General features: G+C 43.6%; 1 protein-coding gene across 1 annotated transcript in view; it reads left to right on the forward strand.

Annotated features, from left to right (window-relative positions):
- Positions 1 to 25,255, forward strand: part of DNAH8 (dynein axonemal heavy chain 8) — a 594,173-nt gene that overhangs the window by 481,072 nt on the left and 87,846 nt on the right. Inside the window, exons 68-73 of the mRNA XM_045010583.1 lie at positions 1,903 to 2,006; positions 8,783 to 8,959; positions 13,856 to 14,023; positions 19,085 to 19,297; positions 21,929 to 22,066; positions 22,637 to 22,764. Of these exons, the coding sequence (XP_044866518.1) occupies positions 1,903 to 2,006; positions 8,783 to 8,959; positions 13,856 to 14,023; positions 19,085 to 19,297; positions 21,929 to 22,066; positions 22,637 to 22,764 (928 nt within the window). The remainder of the gene's footprint in view (positions 1 to 1,902; positions 2,007 to 8,782; positions 8,960 to 13,855; positions 14,024 to 19,084; positions 19,298 to 21,928; positions 22,067 to 22,636; positions 22,765 to 25,255) is intronic.

Below are 25,255 nucleotides of genomic sequence, written 5' to 3' on the forward strand. Positions count from 1 at the left end.
ACTATAGGCAGAATTGGCAGTGCTGCCTATTATTAAGGTTGCCAGATACTTGCCTTTATAAGACTGTGTTTTTAGTTTCTTATAACTTTGCCATACTTTAACTATTTGGGTGGAAATTTTCCATTCTGGGTGTCTGCACGTATGCTGCACTGGACAAGAGGGGTTAGCCCTGTACTCTGGGCAGAGAAAGCCATGCCCCCTTACCCCAGCTGGACAGGCTCCAAATAGAGAGCTAGTATAAAAGGGAGTAACCCAGCTCAGTCAGGAGGGACTGCTGAGGAGAGAGGACACACAATGCAAGCTCCCACCAAGAAGCTGCCAGAGCCCCAGATCAGGGGGCCCAAGCCTGCGGAGACCTGGGTAGATACCCAGCTACCCACAGACACCCAGGAGGTGTTGGAACGGTTGGAAGCACCACAGGCTGGAGACACGTGGACCATGCCACTGGAAGACAGGGTAGGAAGTAGCCCAGGGAGATGAGTCATTGATCCAGTTGTAGGATCAGGAACTAAGTCAGCGTGTTTTGGTTGGATCCCTGCTGACCCAGTTTTGAGTACACTCACCTCTGACAGGGTCCTACCCCAGCCACCACCACCCCCTGACCATTAGGTCACTAGCCCGGTGAGAAGGAAGCCATACTGACTGTGGCCATTTGGCCATTCAGCCTTGCAAGAGAAGGCAGCCATATTGATTCTGGTCATTAGGCCATCCAGCCCTGTGAGAGAGGGCAGCCGTAATGACTCTGGCCATTAGAATATGCAGCCCTGCAAGGAAAGGCAGCTGTATTGATTCTGGCTATTAGGCCATGCAGTCCTGAGAGGAAGGGCAGCCATATTGACTCTAGCCACTAGGCCATACTGCCCTGAGGCAAAGGATGGTCTGATAGACTCATCTGCAGTTCTATAATGTCCCTTCCTCCACCCCAAAGGAGGGACAGAGTGCACTTGCCCCATGACACTCAGATCGAACTTTTTGAAAAGTTATACTCAAAATGAGTCCACTGTTTGCAAGAATGAGATTAGAAAAAATAAATTATTTTGCCATATTAAAAAAATTATTACAGCTATTTAATTGAGAAGATCTAGTCCCCTGTGCTTTGGAGTAGGGATTTGAAATTCAGCATGTGGAGTTACATTTGTGTCAGGGATGTGCCCCTTGCTGTTCCCAAGAAAAGTTACCCAAATTCAGTCAAGTTATAACACTTTGAAAAAATATAGTTTGCATATGGTTAATAGGAATTTATTAGAGCTTTGCTGCTAAAATCTCTGAAGATTCCAGTTGCACTAGCAGGCTCCAGTCTATCTCAGCTCCTGCATGTAACTGAAGTGTGCATTTGCCATCCCCGGGCTACTGGGGGTGAGCATGACTTTCCCTTCAATTGCAGCTCATGGCTGCTGAGGCTGGGCATTGGAACTGACAGCAGAGAGAGTGTCTCTTCTGTTCTCTCAATATCACCCCATTGGCATCTATACAACGTGGAGGAGAAAGATTCCTGACTTGAATGCAGAGGGGACAAGAGCCAGACTGGGGAAAGGTGGGAGAAGCAGATTGAGAAAAGGGCCCTAGTGGAGAGAAGAGACTGGAAGTGGAATCTGGCAGGGGGCAAAAAAATGGGGACAGGGGTTGAAAGAGTCCGAGATTGGCTGGGCAAGAAGACATGGACTTGGAGACAGGGAAGGGGGCACTAGGACAAGGGCCCTGAGAAGAGTGAAGGGGAAGGAGAATAAGATTGGATGAGAAGCCCAGGGTACAAGACTGTGAGCTAGTGGGCAGGTAAATGAGAGAGGGGAAAAATTGGTGGGTGGATGTTAGGGGACGGATTGGAGAAGAGTTGGGAATTATCAAAAATATAGCATTCTTCTTCACCTTTCTGAACTGCCATGATTATCTTATATTTGATAGGTCTCTCTAAGCTGATGGAAGCCAGTGAATCTGTTGCCAAACTCTCTCTGGAATTGGCAGTGAAAGAAAAGGAACTGGCTTTGGCTTCTATAAAGGCAGATAAAGTACGTACTTAGCTGCTAAACATATTCGTGATGTAGATTCACTTTAATGTCCTCTGGTGGCAAAAAAACAAAACAAACAAACAAAAGAATGGGGGAACTGTAGTAGTGTAAAAAGTCCACAATATTCTCTTTATCAAGGAACTTGCAGGAAATGGGTGTAACCCCAAAACAGCCTGCCCCTGTCCAAGGAGGGGATGTGGCAAGGGCAACTGTGCATGTTACTTCAGTGCAGGCTCCACAGTAGCCCTGCCAGTGAGGCGCCTGAGGAGCCCCAACAGCAACTAAAGCTGCCATGGTGGAACCCACTGGGGAGGGAGATGGTGGAAAAATGATATAAAGAATTGTGGGGCTTGGCATTCCCTAGTTTCTTTCGTCTATAAGCAGCAGGTCTCATTGCTTGTTTCAGTGCTCTTTGTTGTAATACAGCTTGGTTTGAGGGTTATTAATAGTTAATTTTGGTTAAGTTATATGTATTAAATTAAGACAATTTGTTAATATTCAATAGCTATACCTTTTTAGTGTTAGTCAATTCTGTGTCATTGTATGGTTCTTCTCAGCTTTAATATGGTAGGTCCAGAAAGAAAAATCAAGTTTGAGTGGTTCTTGTTTTGCAACAACAAAGTAAAGTGTCCCTGTGATCTTGCACAGTGCTGGTCCAGTGGGTTGTGCATGTAAGCATAATTTAAAAAATGATGCTCAGCAAAGAGACCACAGAGGAGCCTGATCTGTCATTAATGAAAGTGTTTCTGTGGGGAATCAAATTATTCTGGCATAATAGCAGATGTAGCATCTTCTCTTCTCAAGGATACTCCACACTACTCATCAGCCTTGGTGATGGTCTCTTGGAAACTGACCTTAAAGAGGAAGAAGAAGAGGAATATGTTGATGAATCTAAGGCTGTTTCCACAGCCTAGGCCCTCTTCCTCAACCTCACAAGACAATAGTATGCTTCCACTACTTCCATTTAACCACCAGATAATTATAAGATTTGTGGTGTTGGCAGTTCAGGAAAAAAAATGGCACAGACTGTTTGACATTTTGGAATTCAAATATAATGGCAAAATTTTTCTCCCTCAAAGCAAGGGATACTTGAGCCAGCAAAGACCTCTGGTTCTGTCTGGCTTTGATCCCTTCTATGGCAAAGAGATTGACTTTATTAAGTGACAGAGCAGGGATTCCGGTGCTTTTCTTATCACCCTGCTCTCTAGTCCTTGGTGGAATTGGCAGTCATAGATAAGTCAGAGGAAGGAAATATTTCTGATCAGCATTTGGAGACAGAGAATCCAGGAGATTGGACTATCTAGGATACAAGAACTACTCTTCTGCAGTATGGTCTTCTTTTTATCAAATTAGCCCCATTTTTACCTCTCTGCAGTCATCTTTCTTTACTCTTTGCCTTATTTTCTTCACGGTCTCCTAGCCACACAACTAACCATGCACGTGATTGGGGATGGGACATATGTGTGTATAAGTTAAAAAAACACTAAACAGAAAACAAAACAAAGCTCTTTGAGCCCAAGACTTCATTTTGTATTTGTCTATAAAGTGATTTGCATATATAAGTATTATAGAAGTAATTAAGATAATAGCACACAATAATGTCCAAATACAATTTCCACACTTAAGATTAGATCCCTGGAACAGCTGCCTGAAGAAAAACACAAGTTCAGTATGCCTTTCATTTCTTTAGAGAGTCACAGTGGGTGAGGTAAAATATTTTATTGAACCAATAAAAGATATTACCTTACACACCTTGTCTCTCTAATATCCTGGGACCAACGCAACTACAACACATTGCATTTCATTGTGTAGTCTGATTCTGTTCCTGGGTTGAGCATTGGCCTGCTAAACCCAGGGTTGTGAGTTCAATCCCTGAGGGGGCTACTTAGGGATCTGGGGCAAAATCAGTACTTGGTCCTGCTAGTGAAGGCAGAGGGCTGGACTTGATGACCTTTCAGAGTCCCTTCCAGTTCTATGAGATAGGTATATCTTCTTATAAGTTGATTTTTTAGAAATTGATTTTATACAGTCGATTGCGTATGTCCACACTGAGCGCATTAAGTCGGCAGAGTGCATCCTCACTACCATGGCTAACATCGACTTACAGAGCAGTGCACTGTGGCTAGCTATCCCACAGTTCCCGCAGTCTCAGCCACCCATTGGAATTCTGGGTTAAGCTCCCAGTGCCTGATGGGGCAAAAACATTGTCGCGGGTGGTTTTGGGTACGTCGTCAGTCACCCCTCCCTCTGTGAAAGCAACGGCAGACAATCGTTTTGCACCTTTTGTCTGCGCAGACACCATACCACGGCAAGCATGCAGCCCACTCAGCTCAGCTTACTGCCACCGCCGCTGTTGTGTCCTGGGTGCTGCTGGCAGCAGACGATGCAACAGGACTGCAAACCATCATCGTCATACACTGCTTCTGCTGCAACTCTGCTCTGCTGATATTGCCTTGACAGCGAATTTCTCCATGTTGTCTATCATGGGCTCCCAGGTACTCGGGAAATGTGCGCGGTGCTAACCGTAGTCCTCCACCGCTTCCGCTGCAACTCTGCGCTCCTACTCTCCTGGTGCCATGAATCCACCTCACAGGTCCTCTCATCGTTCAGTATAAATATCTTTTCTCTTGGCATCCGTCATCATCCACTGATTCTGCTGCAACTCTGCTCTCCTGCTCTCCTGCAGACGCCATACCACAGCAAGCATGGAGCCTGCTCAGCTCACCGCTGCTGTTGTGAGCATTGTAAACACTTCATGCATTATCCTGCAGTATGTGCAGAACCAGAACCAAAAGCAGATGAGGAGGCGACGACAGCGCGATCATGATAGCAATGAGGATGTGGACACAGACTTCTCTCAAAGCACGGGCCCTGGCAATTTGGACATCATGGTGGTAATGGGGAAGGTTCATGCCGTGGAACGCTGATTCTGGGCCTGGGAAACAAGCACAGACTGGTGGGACCGCATAGTGTTGCAGGTGTGGGACGATTCCCAGTGGCTGCAAAACTTTGCAAGCATAAGGGCACTTTCATGGAACTTTGTGACTTGCTTTCTCCTGCCCTGAAGCGCAAGAATACCAAGATGAGAGCAGCCCTCACAGTTGAGAAGTGAGTGGCAATAGCCCTCTGGAAGCTTGCAACGCCAGACAGCTACCAGTCAGTCGGTAATCAATTTGGACTGGGTAAATCTACTGTGGGGGCTGCTGTGATCCAAGTAGCCAACGCAGTCACTGAGCTGATGCTATCAAGGGTAGTGACTCTGGGAAATGTGCAGGTCATAGTGGATGGCTTTGCTGCAATGGGATTCCCTAACTGTGGTGGAGCGATAGACGGAACGCATATCCCTATCTTGGTGCTCCACAATATCTGTGAGAGTAAAGGGGAGACATTTATGGCGGGGTGGGAGGTTGAGGCAAATTGCCTGGCCGCTGATTACACGCAGCCAGACACCAGGGTGATTAGAAGAGCGCAGCAGGGCGTGCTGCACATCAGACAAGCTTTGAAAACCAGTTTCATGACTGGCCAGGCTACGGTGTGACAGTTCTGTTTGTTTCTCCTTGATGAAAACCCGCCCCCTTGGTTCACTCTACTTCCCTGTAAGCCAGCCACCCTCCCGCCTCGATCACCTCTTTCAGAGGCAATAAAGTCATTATTGTTTCAAAGTCATGCATTCTTTATTAATTCATCACACAAATAGGGGGATAACTGCCAAGGTAGCCCAGGAGGGGTGGGGGAGGAGGGAAGCACCGGGTGGGGTGGTGGATGAGGGTAGGAGGGAAGGACAAGGCCACACTGCAGTTCAAAACTTATTGAATGCCAGCCTTCTGTTGCTTGGGCAGTCCTCTGGGGTGGAGTGGTTGGGTGCCCGGAGTGTTCTCGGGCGTCTGGGTGAGGATGCTATGGAACTTGGGGAGGAGGGCAGCAGTTACACAGGGGCTGTAGCGGTGGTCTGTTCTCCTGCTGCATTTCTTGCAGCTCCACCAGATGCCAGAGCATATTGGTTTGATCCCCCAGTAGTGTCAGCATTGCATCCTGTCTCCTCTCATCGTGCTCCCGCCACCTTTACTCTTGCTCCCACCACCTCTCATCTCATTTGTCCCTCCTGTCCTTGCATTCATTTTCTGCTTTCCTGGACTCTGACGTTGTTTGCCTCCACACATTCTGCTCAGCTCTTGTGTGCGGGAGGACTGCATGAGCTCAGAGAATATTTCATCACAAGTGTGTTTTTTTCGCCTTCTTATCTGCGCTAGCCTCTGGGACGGAGATGTTAGGGGGAGTGTTGAAACATTTGCAGCTGTAGGAGGAAAAAAAGGGAGAGTAGTATTTAAAAAGACACATTTTAGAGAACAACGGGTAGACTCTTTCACATTGAAACAAGCTGTTAACATTACATAGCACGTGCTTTCGGTAAAAGGTCGTATTTTGCCTCTTATATTGAGGGCCTGCCGGTTTGGTGTGAGAGATCACACACGTAAGGCCAGGCAACAGAATTCGGCTTGCAGGCATCCATGGTAAGCCACAGTCGTTCGCCTTCTTCAACCTTCATAACATGTGGGAATAGTTTCAAACAGCAGCATCCTCCTTTCCCATACCAAGCACCCATTGGGTTGGCCATTTAAAAGGAGGGGCTGTACTGGCCGTGAATGCATCCCAAGTCTTCAGGGCAAATTAATCATTAAACGCGCTTGCTTTTAAACCATGCATTATATCTCCAAAGGTACACACACCAGAGGTGCCTTCTCTGGCTTCATGGTCCATGAGCCACCCTCATGAGAGGGTATTGGCTCCAGGGTGATAAACAGTTCCTGGCTGTTGGGGAGAATGGTTTCTCCACTTGTGTGCTGTGTGCTATCCTCATCCTCCTCCATCTGCTCATCTTCCTCATCCCCAAAATCCTCATCCCTGTTGCATGAGACTCCCCCCTTGCAGGTGTCCATGCACAGGGTGGGGTAGTGGTAGGGGCACCCCCTAGACTTGCATTCAGCTCATCATAGAAGCGGCATGTCTGGGGCTCTGACCCAGAGCAGCCATTTGCCTCTTTGGCTTTTTAGTAGGCTTGCCTGAGCTCCTTAATTTTCACGTGGCACTGCTGCGGGTCCTTATTGTAGCCTCTGTCTATCATGCTCTTAGAGATTTTTTCAAATATTTTGGCATTTCATCTTTTGGAACGGAGTTCTGATAATATGGATTCATCTCCCCAAATAGTGATCAGATCCAGTACCTCCCGTTCGGTCCATGCTGGAGCTCTTTTGTGATTCTGGGACTGCATGGTCACCTGTGCTAATGAGGTCTACATGGTCACCCATGCTGATCAGCTTGCCACGCTGGCCAAACAAGAAATTAAATTCAAAAGTTCATGGGGCTTTTCCTGTGTACCTGGCCAGTGCATCTGAGTTGAGAGTGCTGAGCGGTCACAATGGAGCACTCTGGGATAGCTCCCAGAGGCCAATACCATCGAATTGCGTCCACATTACCCCAAATTCGACCCGGCAATATCAATTTCAGCGCTAATCCCCTTGTCGGGGAGGAGTACAGAAATCGATTTTAAGAGCCCTTTAAGTTGACAAAAATAGCTTCGTCATGTGGATGGGGTGCAGGGTTAATTCGATCTAACACTGCTAAATTTGACCTAAACTCATAGTGTAGACCAGGGCTAAGACAAGGAATACAAGTTTATCCTTACCTTGATGATTGGCTCATTTGAGGGAGTTCACTTCAGCAGATGAAAGATGTATTTAATCAGATCTGTCAGCTTTTCACCACCATCAACAACAAAAATCATCATTAGTGCCAACCAGAGGATAGAATTCATACAGGCAGTTCTAGACTCTACAACATTACTACAGCAAGAACATACCTACCTCAAGATAGTTTCAAAGTTGTGACAGATTTTGTTATGAATTATGAAACTGTTCTCAAATCCTGGTAAGAATGTGTCTAAAACAGGGGTGGCCAATCTGAGCATGATAAGGAGCCAGAATTTACCAGTGTACATTGCCAAAGAGCCACAGTAATAAGTCAGCAGCCCCCCATCAGCTCCCCCCACCCCCCACTCCCAGTGCATCCCACCCACTGGCAGCCCCACAGATCAGTGCCTACCCCTCCCTCCCCGCACCTCCCGATCAGCTGTTTCTTGGGGTTCAGGAGGCTCTGTGGAGGAGGGGGGAGGAGCAAGGGCATGGCAGTCTCAGGGGAGGGGGCAGGAAGGGGTGGAGTGGGGGCAGGGCTAGTGGCAGAGTCAGGGGTTGAGCAGTGAGCACCCCCTTGGCACATTGGAAAGTTGGTGCCTGTAGCTCCAGCCCCGGAGTCGGTGCCTATACAAGGAGCCGCATATTAACTTCTGAAGAGCTGCATCTGACTCCAGAGCCACAGGTTGGCTACCCCTGATCTAAAACATTACATGGTCTCTTGCACATATGTAACACGGCATGCCAGACATCACCTCCACTGCATGCAAGGGTGGTTGAAATCCATTTACCTTCCAAACGAACAGCACGTTGACATGAAAGGGCAGGTCCCTTGAGAAGTCCTCTTATCATTAAATTGGTGGAAGGATCCCAGTCAGATTTTACAGGGGAATACCATTTTTGCCACCTCTACCCATGAAATTTTGCTACTTTACATTCCATAGTAAAATTATATATGTACCATGTGTAGCTAACATTAACCAAGAAACAACCCTTTTGTATTCTGATTTCATTGTATTTGCAAATGAATTCATTTGTTGTCATATTTGCATATTTTTACATTATTTGTTTATTTATTGTTAATGCTAGGTGCTGGCAGAAGTTACAGTAAGTGCTGAGGCATCAGCTAAAGTAAAAAATGAAGTCCAAGGTGTGAAGGACAAAGCACAAAAGATTGTAGATGAAATTGATTCAGAAAAAGTGGTAGCAGAGACCAAACTGGAGGCAGCTAGACCAGCATTAGAAGAAGCAGAAGCTGCATTGAATGTGAGTAAAGTTTGTAGGTTTTCATCAGTCTTGCAGGTGTTGTCTCCTATGATGAAAGAATGGCTAATATCAGCCAGACAAGGGTTCAGCTCATGTTCATAGCCATCATTTGAGCTTGATGCAAGCCTTTTGTTAATAGTTGTGGAGTCCATATTTTACTTCCAAGTGCATCCATATCTCTGCTTTAAGAGAGAGGAATGAATATCCCTCCAGGTCCTGCTTCCATCTAGCCACTTAACAATTACAAAGGCTTAGATGTAAAGTTTTCCAAAAGTTCTTTGAGTGATTGCACATGTGCATTGCACATTTGAAGTGCGCATGCCCCATGCACAGTCAGAATTTTTTCCCTCAGTGGTATCCATTGGGACAGCTCACCCTTTGAACCTCTAGCAACATGATCCTTACTGCACCTAACTCTGAAGGTGGCTTTCCTAGTAGCTATCACTTCAGCCAGAAAGATAGCCAAGCTGTGTGTTCTGACATCCAAACCATCTTATACAATCTTCTTGAAGAATAAAGTATACTTTCCCTGTCATCCAAGATTCTTCTCTAACCTGGTGTCAAATTTTCATATTAACTAGTTAATTTACTTACCTACTTTTTACCCAAAAACACACACCAATAGGGAGGAACAATGCCTGCATACCAAAGATATTAGTAGACCTTTGGCGTTCTACATTGACAGGACTGGCCAGTTCTGTTTGTCAACCAAATTATTCATGGCCATTGTGGACAGGCTGAAGGGTCACCTGGTCTCAACACAAAGAATTTAGTCTTGGATGACTTTCTTCATTCGTGTATGTTTTGATCTGGCAGCAAAGTGACAGCACAAGATAGCAAGCAGCCTCCGTGGTTTTCCTTGCTCATGTCCCTATCCGGGAAATTTGTAGAGCAGCAACCTGGTCTTCCATTCACACCTTTTCATCACATTATGCCATCACTCTTTACTCTAGAGACAATGCTAAATTTGGATGAGTTGTACTCCAGTCTGTGTGTACATGTTCTCTGATCCTTCCTCCTACTTTATGACTTGTGAGTCACTGAGAGTGGAATGCACATGTGCAATCACTCGAAGAAGAAAAACGGTTAGTAACCTTCCATAATTGTTGTTCTTCGAGATGTGTTGCACATGTCCGTTCCATGACCTACCCTCCTCTGCATCAAAGTTGTTCAGCAAGAGGGAACTGAGGGAACTCGTGAGAGGCTGGGCCTTTTATACTGTCATGCTGTAATGCATGGCAACAGAGGGCACTCAAGCTGCTCTGATGGCTATTGTTGATGGAAAAATTTCCCACAATTCTGCATGGGGCACACACACACCAAGAGTGCAATGGATATGTGCAACACATTTCAAAGAACAGCAGTTATGGAAGGTTAGTAACCATTTTTAAAGGTGTCAATAGAATATAGAATGCCTTTGTAAACGGGTTCGGACTCACCCCTGCGGCGCCTCCTGCTGGTGACTCTGGGAATTAGCTCGTTCCAGGCAATGGAGCGCCCTCTGCAGGCTGGTGATCCACCTGTCCTCTGGCCCCCGTGTCCCTCCCTGGACCCGGTGCCCTCTTACATGGGGTGCTGCCCCCTAGCAGTAACCCCTTTCTCTCTGGGTCTCCCCTCCTTAGGGAACCCTCACCCTCTATCCCCACCTTGCCTCAGTATTTGGCTACTGCCAGTCATTGTCTAGCACCACACTCTGGGGCAGACTGCAGTATCAGCCTACTCATCACAGGCAAGGAGGGTTTGGACCTGCTGCCTTGGCCTACCCCTGGGCTGCCCTCTGCAACCCCCAGTACCTGTTGGCCCACTGCTAGGCCACAGCCTGGGGCTTTCTAGGCTGGAGCTCCCCAGCCTTCCCCAGCCCTGCTTCACTCAGGTATCCAGTCTCAAGCTCCTAAGCAGCCAGGCCCATCTCTCTCTATAGCCAGAGAGAGACTGTCTGGCTTCTGGCTTCTCTGGCCTTTTTATAAGGCCTGTGGCTCAGTTTGGGGCGTGGCCTCAGCTGCAGCCACTTCCCCAATCAGCCCAGGCTAAAGGCTGTCTTCTCAAGCCCTGCCAGGCCACTTTTTAAACCCCTCCGGGCCGGAGCGGGGTCCACCCCGCTACACACCCCCCACCTCAAGAACCCCTCCACCGGGGGGCAGGTGGGGTGCTCTACCGGCCCAGCTTTCTCCTCAACTGGGCCCGCAGAGAATCTCTCTCTGCTCGCAGGCCCTCCATCTTCTGGAGCAGCCTGCTTGCTTCCTCTGTTGTTTGGGTCCCCACCGTAGACCTCCCTAGTCCTACGTGGGTCCCCACATCTGTTTGGGTCCCCACCTCAGCCCTCTTGGCCCTTGTGTGGGTTCCCTGGTTAAGGTGGGGCCTCTCTGCCCCAGCCCCTTTCTCTCTAGGGGCCTCAGTCTGGACTACCCCTTCCTGGCGGCTAGTCCCAGACCGAGCCTTGGTTTCAGGCACTCCCCATTTCTGTCTCAGGGGGCAATGCCTCTTTATGTGGCCCTTGGTGTGACAGTGGAAGCACCCTTGGTGCCTTCCCCCTGCCACGGCCCCAGCCTTGGGAGCTCCATGAGGGCACTCCCTCTTCAGGTGTCCCTGCTCCCCACAAGCCCAACAAGTTTGGAGGCCCCCTGTTAACTTCACAGGGGGCACTCGAGTCTGTCCATGGTCCATCTTTGGCATAGCCCTTCCTTCAGGGCTCGCCTGGGCCCTGCGAGTTCCGTGAGAGCACTCCCTTTTCAAGTGCCCTGGTTCTCCACAGGCCCAACAGTTCCTTGGCCTTGGCACTGGCCTCCAGCCCAAGGTGCCTGGCCCTAGTTGAGGTCCATGTGCCCGCCCCCGCAGCAGCTGAAGCAGCCATGCTTGCTGCTCGGCGAGCCGGGCCACACAGGCTCTCCAGAAGTAGTCTCTGTTCATTTTCTTCTCCACCATTTTATCCCTCAGTCTCAAAGTCCAGGCAATAGTCCCATAGTCCTTGCCCTGGCCCCTTGTATCAGGGGCGGACCGCTATGCCCGCATTCTCCACCATGTGTAAACGGGTTCGGACTCACCCCTGCGGCGCCTCCTGCTGGTGACTCTGGGAATTAGCTCGTTCCAGGCAATGGAGCGCCCTCTGCAGGCTGGTGATCCACCTGTCCTCTGGCCCCCGTGTCCCTCCCTGCCCTCTTACATGGGGTGCTGCCCCCTAGCAGTAACCCCTTTCTCTCTGGGTCTCCCCTCCTTAGGGAACCCTCACCCTCTATCCCTACCTTGCCTCAGTTTTTGGCTACTGCCAGTCATTGTCTAGCACCACACTCTGGGGCAGACTGCGGTATCAGCCTACTCATCACAGGCAAGGAGGGTTTGGACCTGCTGCCTTGGCCTACCCCTGGGCTGCCCTCTGCAACCCCCAGTACCTGTTGGCCCACTGCTAGGCCACAGCCTGGGGCTTTCTAGGCTGGAGCTCCCCAGCCTTCCCCAGCCCTGCTTCACTCAGGTATCCAGTCTCAAGCTCCTAAGCAGCCTGGCCCATCTCTCTCTATAGCCAGAGAGAGACTGTCTGGCTTCTGGCTTCTCTGGCCTTTTTATAAGGCCTGTGGCTCAGTTTGGGGCATGGCCTCAGCTGCAGCCACTTCCCCAATCAGCCCAGGCTAAAGGCTGTCTTCTCAAGCCCTGCCAGGCCACTTTTTAAACCCCTCCGGGCCGGAGCGGGGTCCACCCCGCTACAGCCTTCCAGTCTGACTTGAAAAGTATTCTCTTAGTGCTAGAATAATGGCTTTTCATTATCTTGTTAGATCACTCACATCTTCCCATAGTTCCTTAGCAAGAGTGGAGTCTGAAGGATGAATGCTCCCGCTCCCATTAATGGATTTTGTGTATATCTTTCTGGAACTAAAGAGAAAGGAACAAAGTAGGTCAGAGGGATCATAAGAGCAGTTAACAAATGATGAAGCATTACTGCATTTCAGATCTTAATTGATTTGTTCTGCTGTACTCTGAACAGTTGTCAAGCAGAGAACCATGGCAGAGAAAGGGGGAAGTGGCATAGAGAGATAAAACCATCAGAATGTCTTATGGATTCAATCTATCTCCTGCTCCAATTACTAATAGTTATACCAAGAGAAGGGTTCAGTTAATCACAAGCAAGAAAAATCAAGCATCATCCACTCAGAAACATTGAAGTCCACATTGGTGATAGGAAGGGCCAGACTTTAAAAACTCTTGCATGCATCCTGAAAATTCCATTTTGTAGATATAATTACCTCTTTGTTATGCAAATAGCAGCATGCATATATTTTGTTGGCATAAATTAGACTGCTGTTTTGATATGCTGATACAATATTTGTCTAATCACTTCACTTTGTTTACAGATAGGTTTCTCATTTGAATAAATATTTATCTAAGCAGTGGTCTCCAAGTGACACTAATAGAAAGTCAAAGAGCAGCAATACAGGACTTTAATACCTTCTCAATGACTCCATTTACCAAATGCCCACATAAGCCATTTTCTTGCCCTTGTATATTCTTCTGCCAGGAACATTACACTTTAAGTAACACCAATTTACAATTAATTTTTCATCGCTATTAAATATAACAGCTTAATTCCATAATGCCTGTATTATCTGTATTTAATTTTGATTTTCACATGGGGATGGAGAAAACATATAACTGTGCAGTATATATTTCTTTAAATCAGCTTCAGAGACATAGAACTAACAAAGAACAAAGTTTAGTAAAGTAATCCCAATAACTCATATATAGTGTATGTTCATAAATCAAACTTCCCTCAAGCACAAAAATGAAAATTGGAATAATAATAATTAATAATTAATTAATATGGTATTGAATGAAAAAATCTATAAAATGGTACTAAACAATAAGTCCACTTTTCTCCCTCCGACCCCCCCCCCCCGTCCCCTGATATAGACTATCAAACCAGTGGATATTGCTACGGTTCGGAAACTTGCGAAACCCCCTCATCTAATCATGAGGATTATGGATTGCTGTTTGTTACTGTTCCAAAAGAAAATAGACTCAGTTACACAGGATCCAGAAAAGCCTTGCTGCAAACCATCCTGGGGAGAGTCACTAAAAGTAAGTAGAATTTCTAGGCAGCCAGTCTTGAACATTTTCTAAAACAATAAAAAAAAATTAACATCAGTGAATTATGGTGCTAAATCCTTGTTCAAAATAGGGACATACATCCTTAAAACATGAACACAAACATATGCTTTTAGAGCAGCATAAATATGCAAACAAATTCTGCTTGATAACACAAATTATGCTATGTCCTTAGTGGTAAGTGTGTTGCTTAAACTTTTGGTGAACAGACACATAAAGGGCTGTGTTCAATCCTTCAGAGTAAAACTGCAAGAAAGAATGAGTGAGGAAATGAAGTATCTCTGTAGCTCTAATTTTGTCTGACATTGAACCAGTTAGTTAATTTTATTGGGAACTGTAGGTGCTTAGCACCTCTGAAAATCAATGTATTTTTGTTTAGGGCTTGTCTACAGACAAAAGTTGAACTGCTTTAGATGTACAGGTATAGTTAAACAGGTACAGCCCCCCTAGAGTGAATACAGTTATAGATGCAGTTATACTGGAATAAACGTGTATACTGGTATTGTTTATTCCCACATGGAAAGAAGCTGTAGCAATATAAGAAACCTTTATGTTAGTATAACTGCGTTCACATTATGAGTTTTATCGGTATAACTATTTTGGTTAAAAAAAAAAGAAAACAACTAACTGACATAGTCAGATCAGTACCAAAGCTTTGCCTTGATGAGGCCTAAGTTACCTACGTTTGAAATGTTGACCAATACTCTTGTCCTGAAAAGCTTACAATATAAAATAGGAATGAAAACAGAACAGGGAGCAGTTTAAGCTGGTGTAAACCAGTGTAGCTCTATTGACTTCCACGGAGCTATGCCAGTTTATACCAGATGAAGATTAGGTTTACTAGAAGAACTACACATCACAAAGCATGGGGGAGGGACTGAACAGTATAGTTTACCTTATGGTTGAGTCATGGAACTGGGAGCTGAGAGATCTGATCTCTGCTCCTACTTATTGAATACATTGGACCAACAGGTTTTTTCATTGCTGTTTGAACATGCTTGTCATGAGCTTCAAAGATACTGTCTCCTTGTCCAGCTGCACTCCCTCTCAGACTGACTTCTATGCTTTCTTCAGTTTATCTTTTGCCTTGGTGCCTCCTGAAGAAGTCAACCATTTCAATGAGCAAACAGTAACATAGATAATAGAATCATAGAAATGTAGGGCTGGAAGGGACCTCAAGTCCATCCTCCCCAGGTTGAGGCAGGATTAAGTATACTTAAATCATCCCTGAAAGGTGTTTGCCTAACCTGTTCTTAAAAACTTCCAAAGATGGGAATTCCACATCCTCTTTAGGGAACCTGTTGCGGTGCTTAACTATCCTTATAGTTAGAAAGTTTTTCCTAATATCTAACCTGAACCTCCCTTGCTGTAAACTTACCCTCAGTGTACATGGAGAACAATTGATCACCATCTCCTTATAGCAACCTTTTACATATTCTAAGACTGTTGTTATGTCCTGGCTCAGCCTTTTTTCCTCTAGACTAAACATGTCTTTCCTCCGGTTTTCCAAACTTCTTATCACTTTTGTTGATCTCCTTTGGACTCTCTTCAATTTGTTGAAATCTCTCTTAAAGTGTTGTGCACAAAACTGGACATATTCCAGCTGAGTCCTCACCGGTGCTGAGTAGAGCAGAACAGTTACCTCTCCTGTCTTACATATGACATTCCTGCTAATAAATGCTAGAATGATATTTGCCTCACACTGCATCCTCATATTCATTTTGTGATCTACTATAATTCCCAAATCCTTTTCTGCACTACTGCTGCCTAACCAGTTATTTGATTTTTCCTTTGTAAGTGTAGTATTTTGCAGTTGTTTTTATTGAATTTCACCCTACTTATTTCAGACCAATTCCCTAATTTATCAAGATCATTTGGAATTCTAATGGCTGTGCCCAGATTCTTTCAGTGGTAGACTCATGATGCTAAAATTGTGATGCATCCAACTCATCCTTGGTCTCTCTCAAGGCTGACAAGAAGCTCCCTTCCCTTTTAAGGCAGGCATAATGGTCTCTGACAGCAAAGTCCATGACAGTGGCACCAGATGGGAGCACTGGCTCCCCTTTGTCTTGGGTTTTAGCTATTGAATTCATTCCCTTCTGCCCAGCTCATGATTTGGCCATTAGGAGCCCAGGTTTCTGTTCCCTCTTCTCTCGGGGCAAGTACCACTTCTGGCAACTTCTCCTGAGCCTTGTTTAAGTGTCCCCATTCTCCTGCACAGCATCTCTCCTCATTCCTCACTCATGAGTAATGCCACCCACCTGTGGAATTCAAAGGTGGTACAGTGTTGTTGCTGGAGGTTCCTGGACTAAGCCTCATCCTTCATCTCAGTCCACCAGAATTTTCTGCCTCTGGCAGTTGACCAAATTTGAAATTCAGATTCTCATGATCATTTTAATACTTTAAATTGATAATACATTTTAATACTTTAAATTGTATTCGTTCTCATGCAGTAGTGACTTCATTTTACAACTAGCTCTTCTGTTCCTCTCCCAAGGTGAGGAATTGCAGAATATTGAGGCTCTAACCATCTGGTTTCTCTGTTACAGCACCTCTCAAGCAGGGTCCTTCTGCCCTACCCCTCCATTTCTTGCAGGGAAGCCCTGCAAGTATCAAGCCAAGTCCAATAGGTGAGATAGGTGGCTTTTAAAGAAGTTCAGAGTGTGAAGTGTGCCCTGCTACCTTAAGCCACCAACCCTTGCTCTTCCAGGGCATGAGACTTGATAGCAAGAGCTATGTCCTGTTACCATAAGATGCTGACCCTTGCACTGTCAGAGCATGGGGCATTGAATTAGACAGGTATATAGTGACTCAGCTCAAAAGCAATGCCTCCATCATGGGAAGATTGTGATTTCCAGACCTTCTACAACTATTACAAGGAGCCTGTCTCTCCCATAACCACAGATTTATTGATCCAGAAGAATGGTCAGATTTCCCACCCAGACCCACAATATCTTCACATGACAGTATGAGCCATAGGGATCTGACAGACCTGGAAATGTCCTTCTAAATGCCAGAAACAGTCAACAAACAGATACTATGACCTTAAATGGAAAAAAAGTTCTGACTGGCCAAATAATATGTATGCAGTGTTGTTGTAGCTATATTGGTTCCAGGTACCATAGATCCAGCATCAGTTTCCACCCATTCTATATTGGAGTACCTGCTTTATTTAAAATCCATAAGACTGTCTATATCATTTGTAAAAGTGCACTTAGCAGCTACTTCTGTGTTCTGTGTACTGATAACAAGACTATATTTACCCATAACAGACTTAAGAGATTCGTGAAGATGCTAATGAATGTTTACCCTCCAGTTGAAGAACCAACCAACCAATATGGGATCTCAACCTTGTACTTACTAAGATCATGAAACTCCTTTCAGAAGTTGGGAGAATGTTCTTTATTTCACCTTTCAATGACGAACACTTTAATTGTGGCCATTACATCTTTCATAAGAACAAACGAGCTACAAGCTCTTACAGATGATCCACCATCTACAGTCGTCCATATGGATAAAGTGGTCATATGCCCACACCCTAAATTTATTCCCAAGCAGAATTCCATCTCAACCAGTCCATTAATTTGTCAGCATTTTTCTACAGACTCATTCAAGTGAGACAAAGTTACACCCTTATATGCCAAGAGAGCTTTAGCTTTCTATTTAAATTGGTGCCTGGAATTTAGGAAATCATCAAGATCTGTTATCTCTTATGGGGATAATAATAAAGTACAATCGGTTACATCACAGTGTCTGTCTAAGTGGGTTAGGCTTTGTATAGAGGAAAGTTAGAAACAAAGCTCAGTTCTCGCTTTTACAAAACACTACTCCCTAAATCTGACATCCAGATTGGCTCTCTGTTTAGTAAGGCACTGTTACAGTAATTGCTTAGCTAGACTCAGGGTCCCACTATCTGGAGACAGGAGTACTGCTTATCACACTATTCCAAGAGTCAGGATGTGCAGAGGCATTGAGGAAGAAATGACTGTTCCTCATCATTAATCAGAGTTCTTCAAGATGGATTCTGACATGCATCCGACGAAGTGGGTATTCACCCACAAAAGCTCATGCTCCAAAACGTCTGTTAGTCTATAAGGTGCCACAGGACTCTTTGCTGATTCTGCACATTGACACTCCCTGCCCTCCTTGCCTTCTTTCTTAGAGTCCTGTTTGTAACTGTGGACTTGAGGAGGCGGTGGAAGGAATGGAGATTGCCAGGGCACTTCAGCTCCTTTTATAGCCTCTCCCTCAGAACATTCATAGAAACATAGGATTGGAAGGGACCTTCTGGGTGATTGAGTCCAGCCCCAAGCTTTCACAGGCAATCACATCATATAACCATGTTCATAAACTTATCAAGCTCCATCTTAAAACTAGTTATTTTGTTCAGGAAGAATGAGGAGATGTACAGCTGGAGTGCACAAGCAGTCCAACAGGCACTACTATGAAAAGGTTCTATTGTTCAAGCTGCACTACCAGTACATACCCAGAGTGTGAATGTGCAGAGATCTTCTTAAAGAACACTGGTTATAGGTGAATAACCTTAATTTATTCAAGAATTACTTCTGTGCATTCACAATTTGCACCAACCTTCTCCTATAACTTGGAGTTCTTCATATAGACAAGTCTCAGTGGTTCAAGAGATGGTTGAGGCACTGCACTTACTTAAATACATGTGGGTACCAATGGCTCACTACCATGAAGGATGACTCATGCACCTCCCAAAAGCCACGTTTTTGAAGAGAGCTGTGTGAGCTCATCACCAGGGGCCAACATCCCAGAAGCTGGATTGCGTAGAGGTGACTCTTGAGGAACAGTTTATTGGAAAGTAGCCTCTCTTAATTTTAAAACAGTTGAAAGACTAAAAATGTAGGAGGAGTTAGTACAAAGTTTCTCCTTCATATTAACTGTAACAGATTGCTCCTTCTGTACTTTAGGGTCATTTTCTAACAATTACTCAATCATGAAAGATTGACCTTTGGAATGTAGAATATCAAATAGTTACTAAAGCTGATTTTTGTTTTGGTTTTGCAGCTTATGAGTGGTCCGTTCCTGCAGAGTCTCCAACAATTTGCTAAGGATAGTATCAATGAAGAAACAGTAGAATTACTACAGCCTTATTTTAACATGGAGGACTATACTTTTGAGAATGGTAAAAAAGTCTGTGGTAATGTGGCAGGACTCCTGTCTTGGACACAAGCCATGGCAACATTTTATGGTATTAACAGAGAAGTTTTACCTCTTAAGGTAAAATATAATCTTTGGTTTTTATGCTTGTAATTAGTGAATTAAAATACATATACTGATTTATTTTGTAGCAGAAATATACTATCAGGGTTGGCCCATAAAAATGGCATGTCAAGAGTTGTTATGAATAAGAAAAAAACCTTCAAAATTGGCTGAAAATAGTCATGTGATGAATAAATGGATTTTCACTCTCCCTTCATCAAAGACTAAGAGTAATCTTAACCTCCCTCATGAAATTGTATCTGCTGCATGCCAGGGAGGTCTCTGAAATATTAAAAACTCTAAGATCCCACAAGGTCCTAGAGCCCAGGCTCCAGCATGAGCCCGGGAAGTCTACACAGCAATGGAACAGCCCCACAGCCTGAGACCCGTGAGCCTGAGTCAGCAGGCAGGGGCCAGCTGCAGGTTTTGCTTTGCTGTGTAGAATCTTGGGGCTATGAATCTTGGGGCTGCTGGATTTTCAAAAGAAATTGTCTCTTTTCTCCATATTTCCTTCAAAATAGGAAGAAGGCTTTTTCTTGTTTGTTTCTTAATTTAATTTGACAGAATTTAGTAGTGAGTAGCCAATTTTGTTATTTTAGAAATCTTAATTTCTTCAAACCTATTTGTCTTCAGACCATTATAATTGAACGTGATCAGAAATCAGGATTTAAAAGGTGCATTTTATGCATACAAAAATTTCCCTAACAAAGAACACAATTTGTGTCTGGGATGCCATGACACTCCCATAGTGGTTGATTTCCTTTGGCTTTGAGGGCATTGAGAGAAAATTTTCAAAATCTTCTTTTTGAAAGTTATTTTAGGCATGACACTTGTGTGAGCGATTTTCCTTATTCTTGTTTTAGTCATGGATTCAAGATTTTCTTCAAAAACATCTGAAAAAGGAAAAGAAGTCATTTGATTCATATCACATTTTTGGAAGAGACTACAGAGCCCTTGTCAGTGGCAGTTGCAATCTTGAACTAATATGCTGCTTCAGGATGATCCTTTCCTTGATCAATGGCCTTGATATTTAGCATCAGTTTGCTGAATCAGTTCTATCTCTTTTGCATAATACGGTTCTCTTTTGACTTCCCAAATGGCATAATGTTTGGTCTAGCTTACAGAGCAAAATCATTAGTAACTTTGATCCAATCCAGGTTTCCAGTCAGTCTGATCCCTAGAAGCTTTTCATTGCTGCAACCAGTGGCACACAATATCAAGCACTTCTGCTCCAAAAGCTTTAATATTAAGTACCACCTCAGTAAATTAAATTAAAGTTGCTTGTTTTTACTATGTTCCAGCTATAATACTAGAGCCAGAAACCCACAAGAGGATTTTCCACCTGAATACTTTAAAACTAAAGACACAAGACAATAATTGTAATCAGGCAAAATGGGGGAAAGAAGGTTAAAAAATGAAGGGAAGTTGTCCTACCTCCAAACAAAATTAGATACAGGTTTTCCTTTTAGTCTTCTGCATGGAAGGCATCATAGGTTCTGAATGGAAACTGCTGTATAAAGTTAACATGTTATATAAAAAAATGTACAGAAATCTGTTAAATTATAGGAACTAATGTGTGTGCCTACATCCAACACAGCAGTAGCCCTATGAGTGAAAGATATAGCTCCTTCACTGAAGGCTGCTTGAGTCAAGGTAAAACAGCCAGAAAGAGTTAAGCGCTACCTGCCTGCAGCCTGTCATATATCTCAGCAGGGAATTTAAGGAAAGAGTTTTTTTTTTTTCTCCAGGGGTTGAGATAGGCAAGGGAAAAGCTTCTGGTGCTGCAGCCCTCGTTGGTCAGAGGAGTTACTTTATTTTGATGTTACTCTTGAGTTTTCTGTTTGAAAAATCAGTGGTCTCCGAGGCAAGGACCTGAAATGGACTTGGGTGTGAGACTGGTTCCTTTCTGCGCCAGTGAGATAGCCTACCAGTTTACAGGTCTTCTTTCCCAAAAATTCCATAGAATGTAATACAGAGGGAAATCTGCACAGTGATTTCAAAACTTCAGCAGTTATCTTGCAGTCATTGATAGTAATATCACACCTGGCAAGAGCAACAGTAAATTGCAGGCTGATAATCTAAAGAAAAATGACCAAAAGATTTCCCTGTCATTAGTAAAAATATCTACTCGGCTGCAGTCGAGTGGCTTATTGGCCTATGGCTCTGATTCTCAAGAAGTGTCAGGTTATGATCCTGGACAAATCTCCTAAACTTAGCTACCATTGCAGAACACATGAATTCTATAAATAAAATAAAACAGAGCTGAACATCAAAGCCCCAAGGGATGTTCTCTTTTCCAGGAGCCTGATTGTAATGCTCTTTTCAACATGCCTCTGTCTTGCTCAGTAAGGCATCTGACATCTTCCCAGACCAGACTATTATTTTACAATTGGCACCCTGGAGCAGGAAGCCAATTTCTTACATTATTATGCTAATACAAAAATTATAAATACAGATTTAGAAGTATGGATTTAAGTGACATTGTTTGGAAAAGGAAATAATTAAAAATACATATTTCATGGTGTTTATTTAATAATGATACTGTGCACAGATTTTTATTTCTGTCCCTGTTGACTAACAATGGAGCAGATTTAAAATAACAGATTTTTTGTTGTATGCCATTATTGTCTAACTATGCTTTATTCTTAGTCTAATTTAGCAAAACAAGAAGGACGTTTGAAAGTAGCTAATGCAGAGTTAGCCACGGCTCAGGCATTATTAGATGAGAAACAAGCTGAACTGGATAAAGTGCAGGCAAAATTTGATGCAGCAATGAAAGAGAAAATGGTGAGATAAAAATATTTTATGAATATAAAAAATGGTTTGCACACTGAAACTTTAAAGAGTTATATATTTTGTGTTTATTGGTTCAATCTGTTCAGAATACAATGAAAGATAAATTGGAGAATAATGTGTAATTACTACAAATGAGCTCCATTTAACCCCTCTTCTTTATGATAAAATGGCTCAGGGAGTACTTGCCCTTTATAGGGCTTTTTTTTAAATGCAACAGCATTTTGCTTATCTTAATTTAATTTTGAAGGTTTTAAACCTTAGCTAGGAAAATTGTTTATTTTAAAAGCCACTTGTGTGAAACATTGGGACCAGGAACCAAGCTGTACATCCATTCAGGGCCTAGTGCTTTTTGAAGCTCCAGTAGGGATCTCAGATCTCGACTTCCTCAGTTTTCCTTTAAAAAATTTTTTTGGGGGGGTCTCTCCATGCATAGGGCTAGTATTCAATAACAGATAAGTATTCTTGATAAAAAATAGTTTATAAATTTTGTAAATATAGTAAAGGCCTTTGAATAATAGAATTTGAAAGTTTAATGAGACAGGAAAACTTGTCCAATTTTAGGACCTGTTGAATGATGCAGATGTGTGCAGGAGAAAGATGCAAGCAGCCTCTGCACTTATAGATGGATTGAGTGGTGAGAAAGTTAGATGGACTCAGCAAAGTAAGGAGTTCAAAACTCAGATTAACAGGTATAGTATCTGTTAGACAAAAGAGCAAGATGTCTATAAAATACAAATAAACTTTCTGGCAATAAAATACCCTTCCATAGGTAATTTACAGTGCACAAACTTTGTTAGTTATAGTCTGTATTTTGCATGGAATTCAAGAAAAATCATAACAAATGATACCAACATATCTAGAAAATAGAAGTTTCCTCCCACAGAAAATTCCAGGTGTTTGAGTGTTTTCATTCTGAATTAGAGCAAAATCTCAAGCTTTGGAATGTCCCATGAAAGGGATTATTCTGATTCAGGAATGTACTAATGCTGCTGCCCATCTCAGTCTCCCTGTCCCCCAGTGCTCCTCTTTCCTCCTATGTCATAAGATGGGAGGAAGAAGGAGGAAAAACCCTTGGGCTGACAAGGGGGTGGGAGGGAAACTCCTAGGTTAATGATGGAAGAGGATGGGGTTGGAGGGAAACCCCTTACATTGATGATAGTAATGTGGGGGGGGGGGGGGAATGGAGGAGGGAAACCCGTGGCTGGTGACAAGGTAAACTCCTGGGCTATAGACCAGTGGCTCTCAACCTTTCCAGACTGCTGGACCCCTTTCAGGAATTTGATTTGTCTTGCGTACCCCCAAGTTACACCTCACTTAAAAACGACTTGCATACAAAATCAGACATAAAAATACAAAAGTGTCACAGTACACTATTACTGAAAAATTGCTTAATTTCTCATTTTTACCATATACTTATAAAATAAATCCTCTGGAATATACCAGTGAATATTGTACTTACATTTCAGTGTATAGTATATAGAGCAGTATAAACAAGTCATTGTCCATATGAAATTTTAGTTTGCACTGACTGAACTAGTGCTTTATATGTAGCCTGTTGTAAAACTAGGCAAATATCTAGATAAGTCGAAGTACCCTCTGGAAAGTGTCTGCGTACCCCCAGGGGTACACATACCCTGGTTGAGAACCACTGCTCTAGACAGGGGGCTGCCCAGAAAGCCTCAGTGTAGGGAAGCCTGGGAGCAAGGCAGCTTGGCAGCCTGTGAACCAAACAGCCCAGGGATGCTGGAAGTTTAGTGAACTGAAATAGTAAATGACCATGCAATTAAATATTGTATCATAATGTTGTCTGCATAGGCAACCTTAATTCTGGCATGTCTTAACTTTTGAGTGCTGACTTTGCAACCTTAATGTACTTTTAAGGTAGTTTTTTTGGATGTAATTTATGTATAGGATACCAAGATACAACAGCAATAGGTACATTAAAAAAGCTTAGATAGATTTAAAATAAATGTGGTGAAGACTTGCTTATAACGGGAAGAGGCCAAGAGAGTACATGCTAGAACTTTATTGAAATTAAAATTCTCACTGTCTTTCTGGTCAGTACATCTGGTCAGGCACAGGTATCCAAAGGATATGAATCTATGGAGAAAATTATTTCTTACGGAAGTAAAAATGTAATCAAATAACTACACAGGATTAAAACTGTTAATGAGTAGCAATAGGCTTATCCCATTTATTTGATGTGATCATTCGATTGAGTAATTAAATGTAATTCTTGTTTATGACATTATCCTTCCTTTCTCTGTCATGTTATTTTACATAAAACAATTGTAGATAGTTCACAACTAGTTCAGATATTTATGTACAGTATATACTCTGTCTTAGAGTAAATTTTTGAGTTTTTCAGCTGTTTGTTGAACTTTGTTGTTTTGGGGGTCTCATTGGACCTTACCTTAAAGTGGTGGTTTCATCTCTGAAAATAGGATATAAGAAGTGTTCCTTTTGTGCATCTGTGTTCCTTGCTGTAGATGGGCATGAAAAGTGCCTATTATGCTTTGAGAAGAGGCTCTCGGCTACAAGTTTTGAAGTATGCTGCTGCACAGCTTCTTTTCTCATTCATCACTAATGTGTAGTGCCTCCCATCTGTGGAATTCAGAGGTGGTCCAGGTGGCCCCAGGATTAAACCACCAGATTTCCTGCCTCTCACAGAAGAACAAATTGACAATTCTTTTTCTCCTGTTTTGTTTTATATTTTAAACATTTATTTGTTTCATGCAATGCTGACTTCACCTTCAATCTTTATTAGATATATGGTTTCCCATAGACATCTCCTTTGAGGACATCATACAAATTAAATGAGGACTTTTGATGAAAAGCAAATGTTAAATATAAAGAGATTTCATGAGTTTTGGGAGTCTCAGATTGGTGCAGCAGTAGCTCCAACTGTGAAAAATGTAGTCACATCTTCATAGTTCCACTTACGGGTATTGCACAGTCTAGTGATGCCTAATGGTAGAACCTTTTCCATGTGGTGTCCATTTCAGTGCTCTCATACCCCGCTCTCCCCTCTCCACTCAGCACCTCTGAACATTTTGAGGGTGCAGCACCTTCTACCACTTCAGTTCCTTCCAACTGCTTGCCTAAACGGAAGTGAACCGCTCTGGTCAATTTGCATCTGTGTTTTTTTCCTTCCATCATAGGGTTGTACTTTAGTGATGA

Source organism: Mauremys mutica, chromosome 3 (assembly GCF_020497125.1).
Source record: "Mauremys mutica isolate MM-2020 ecotype Southern chromosome 3, ASM2049712v1, whole genome shotgun sequence".
Lineage (NCBI taxonomy): Eukaryota > Metazoa > Chordata > Testudines > Geoemydidae > Mauremys > Mauremys mutica.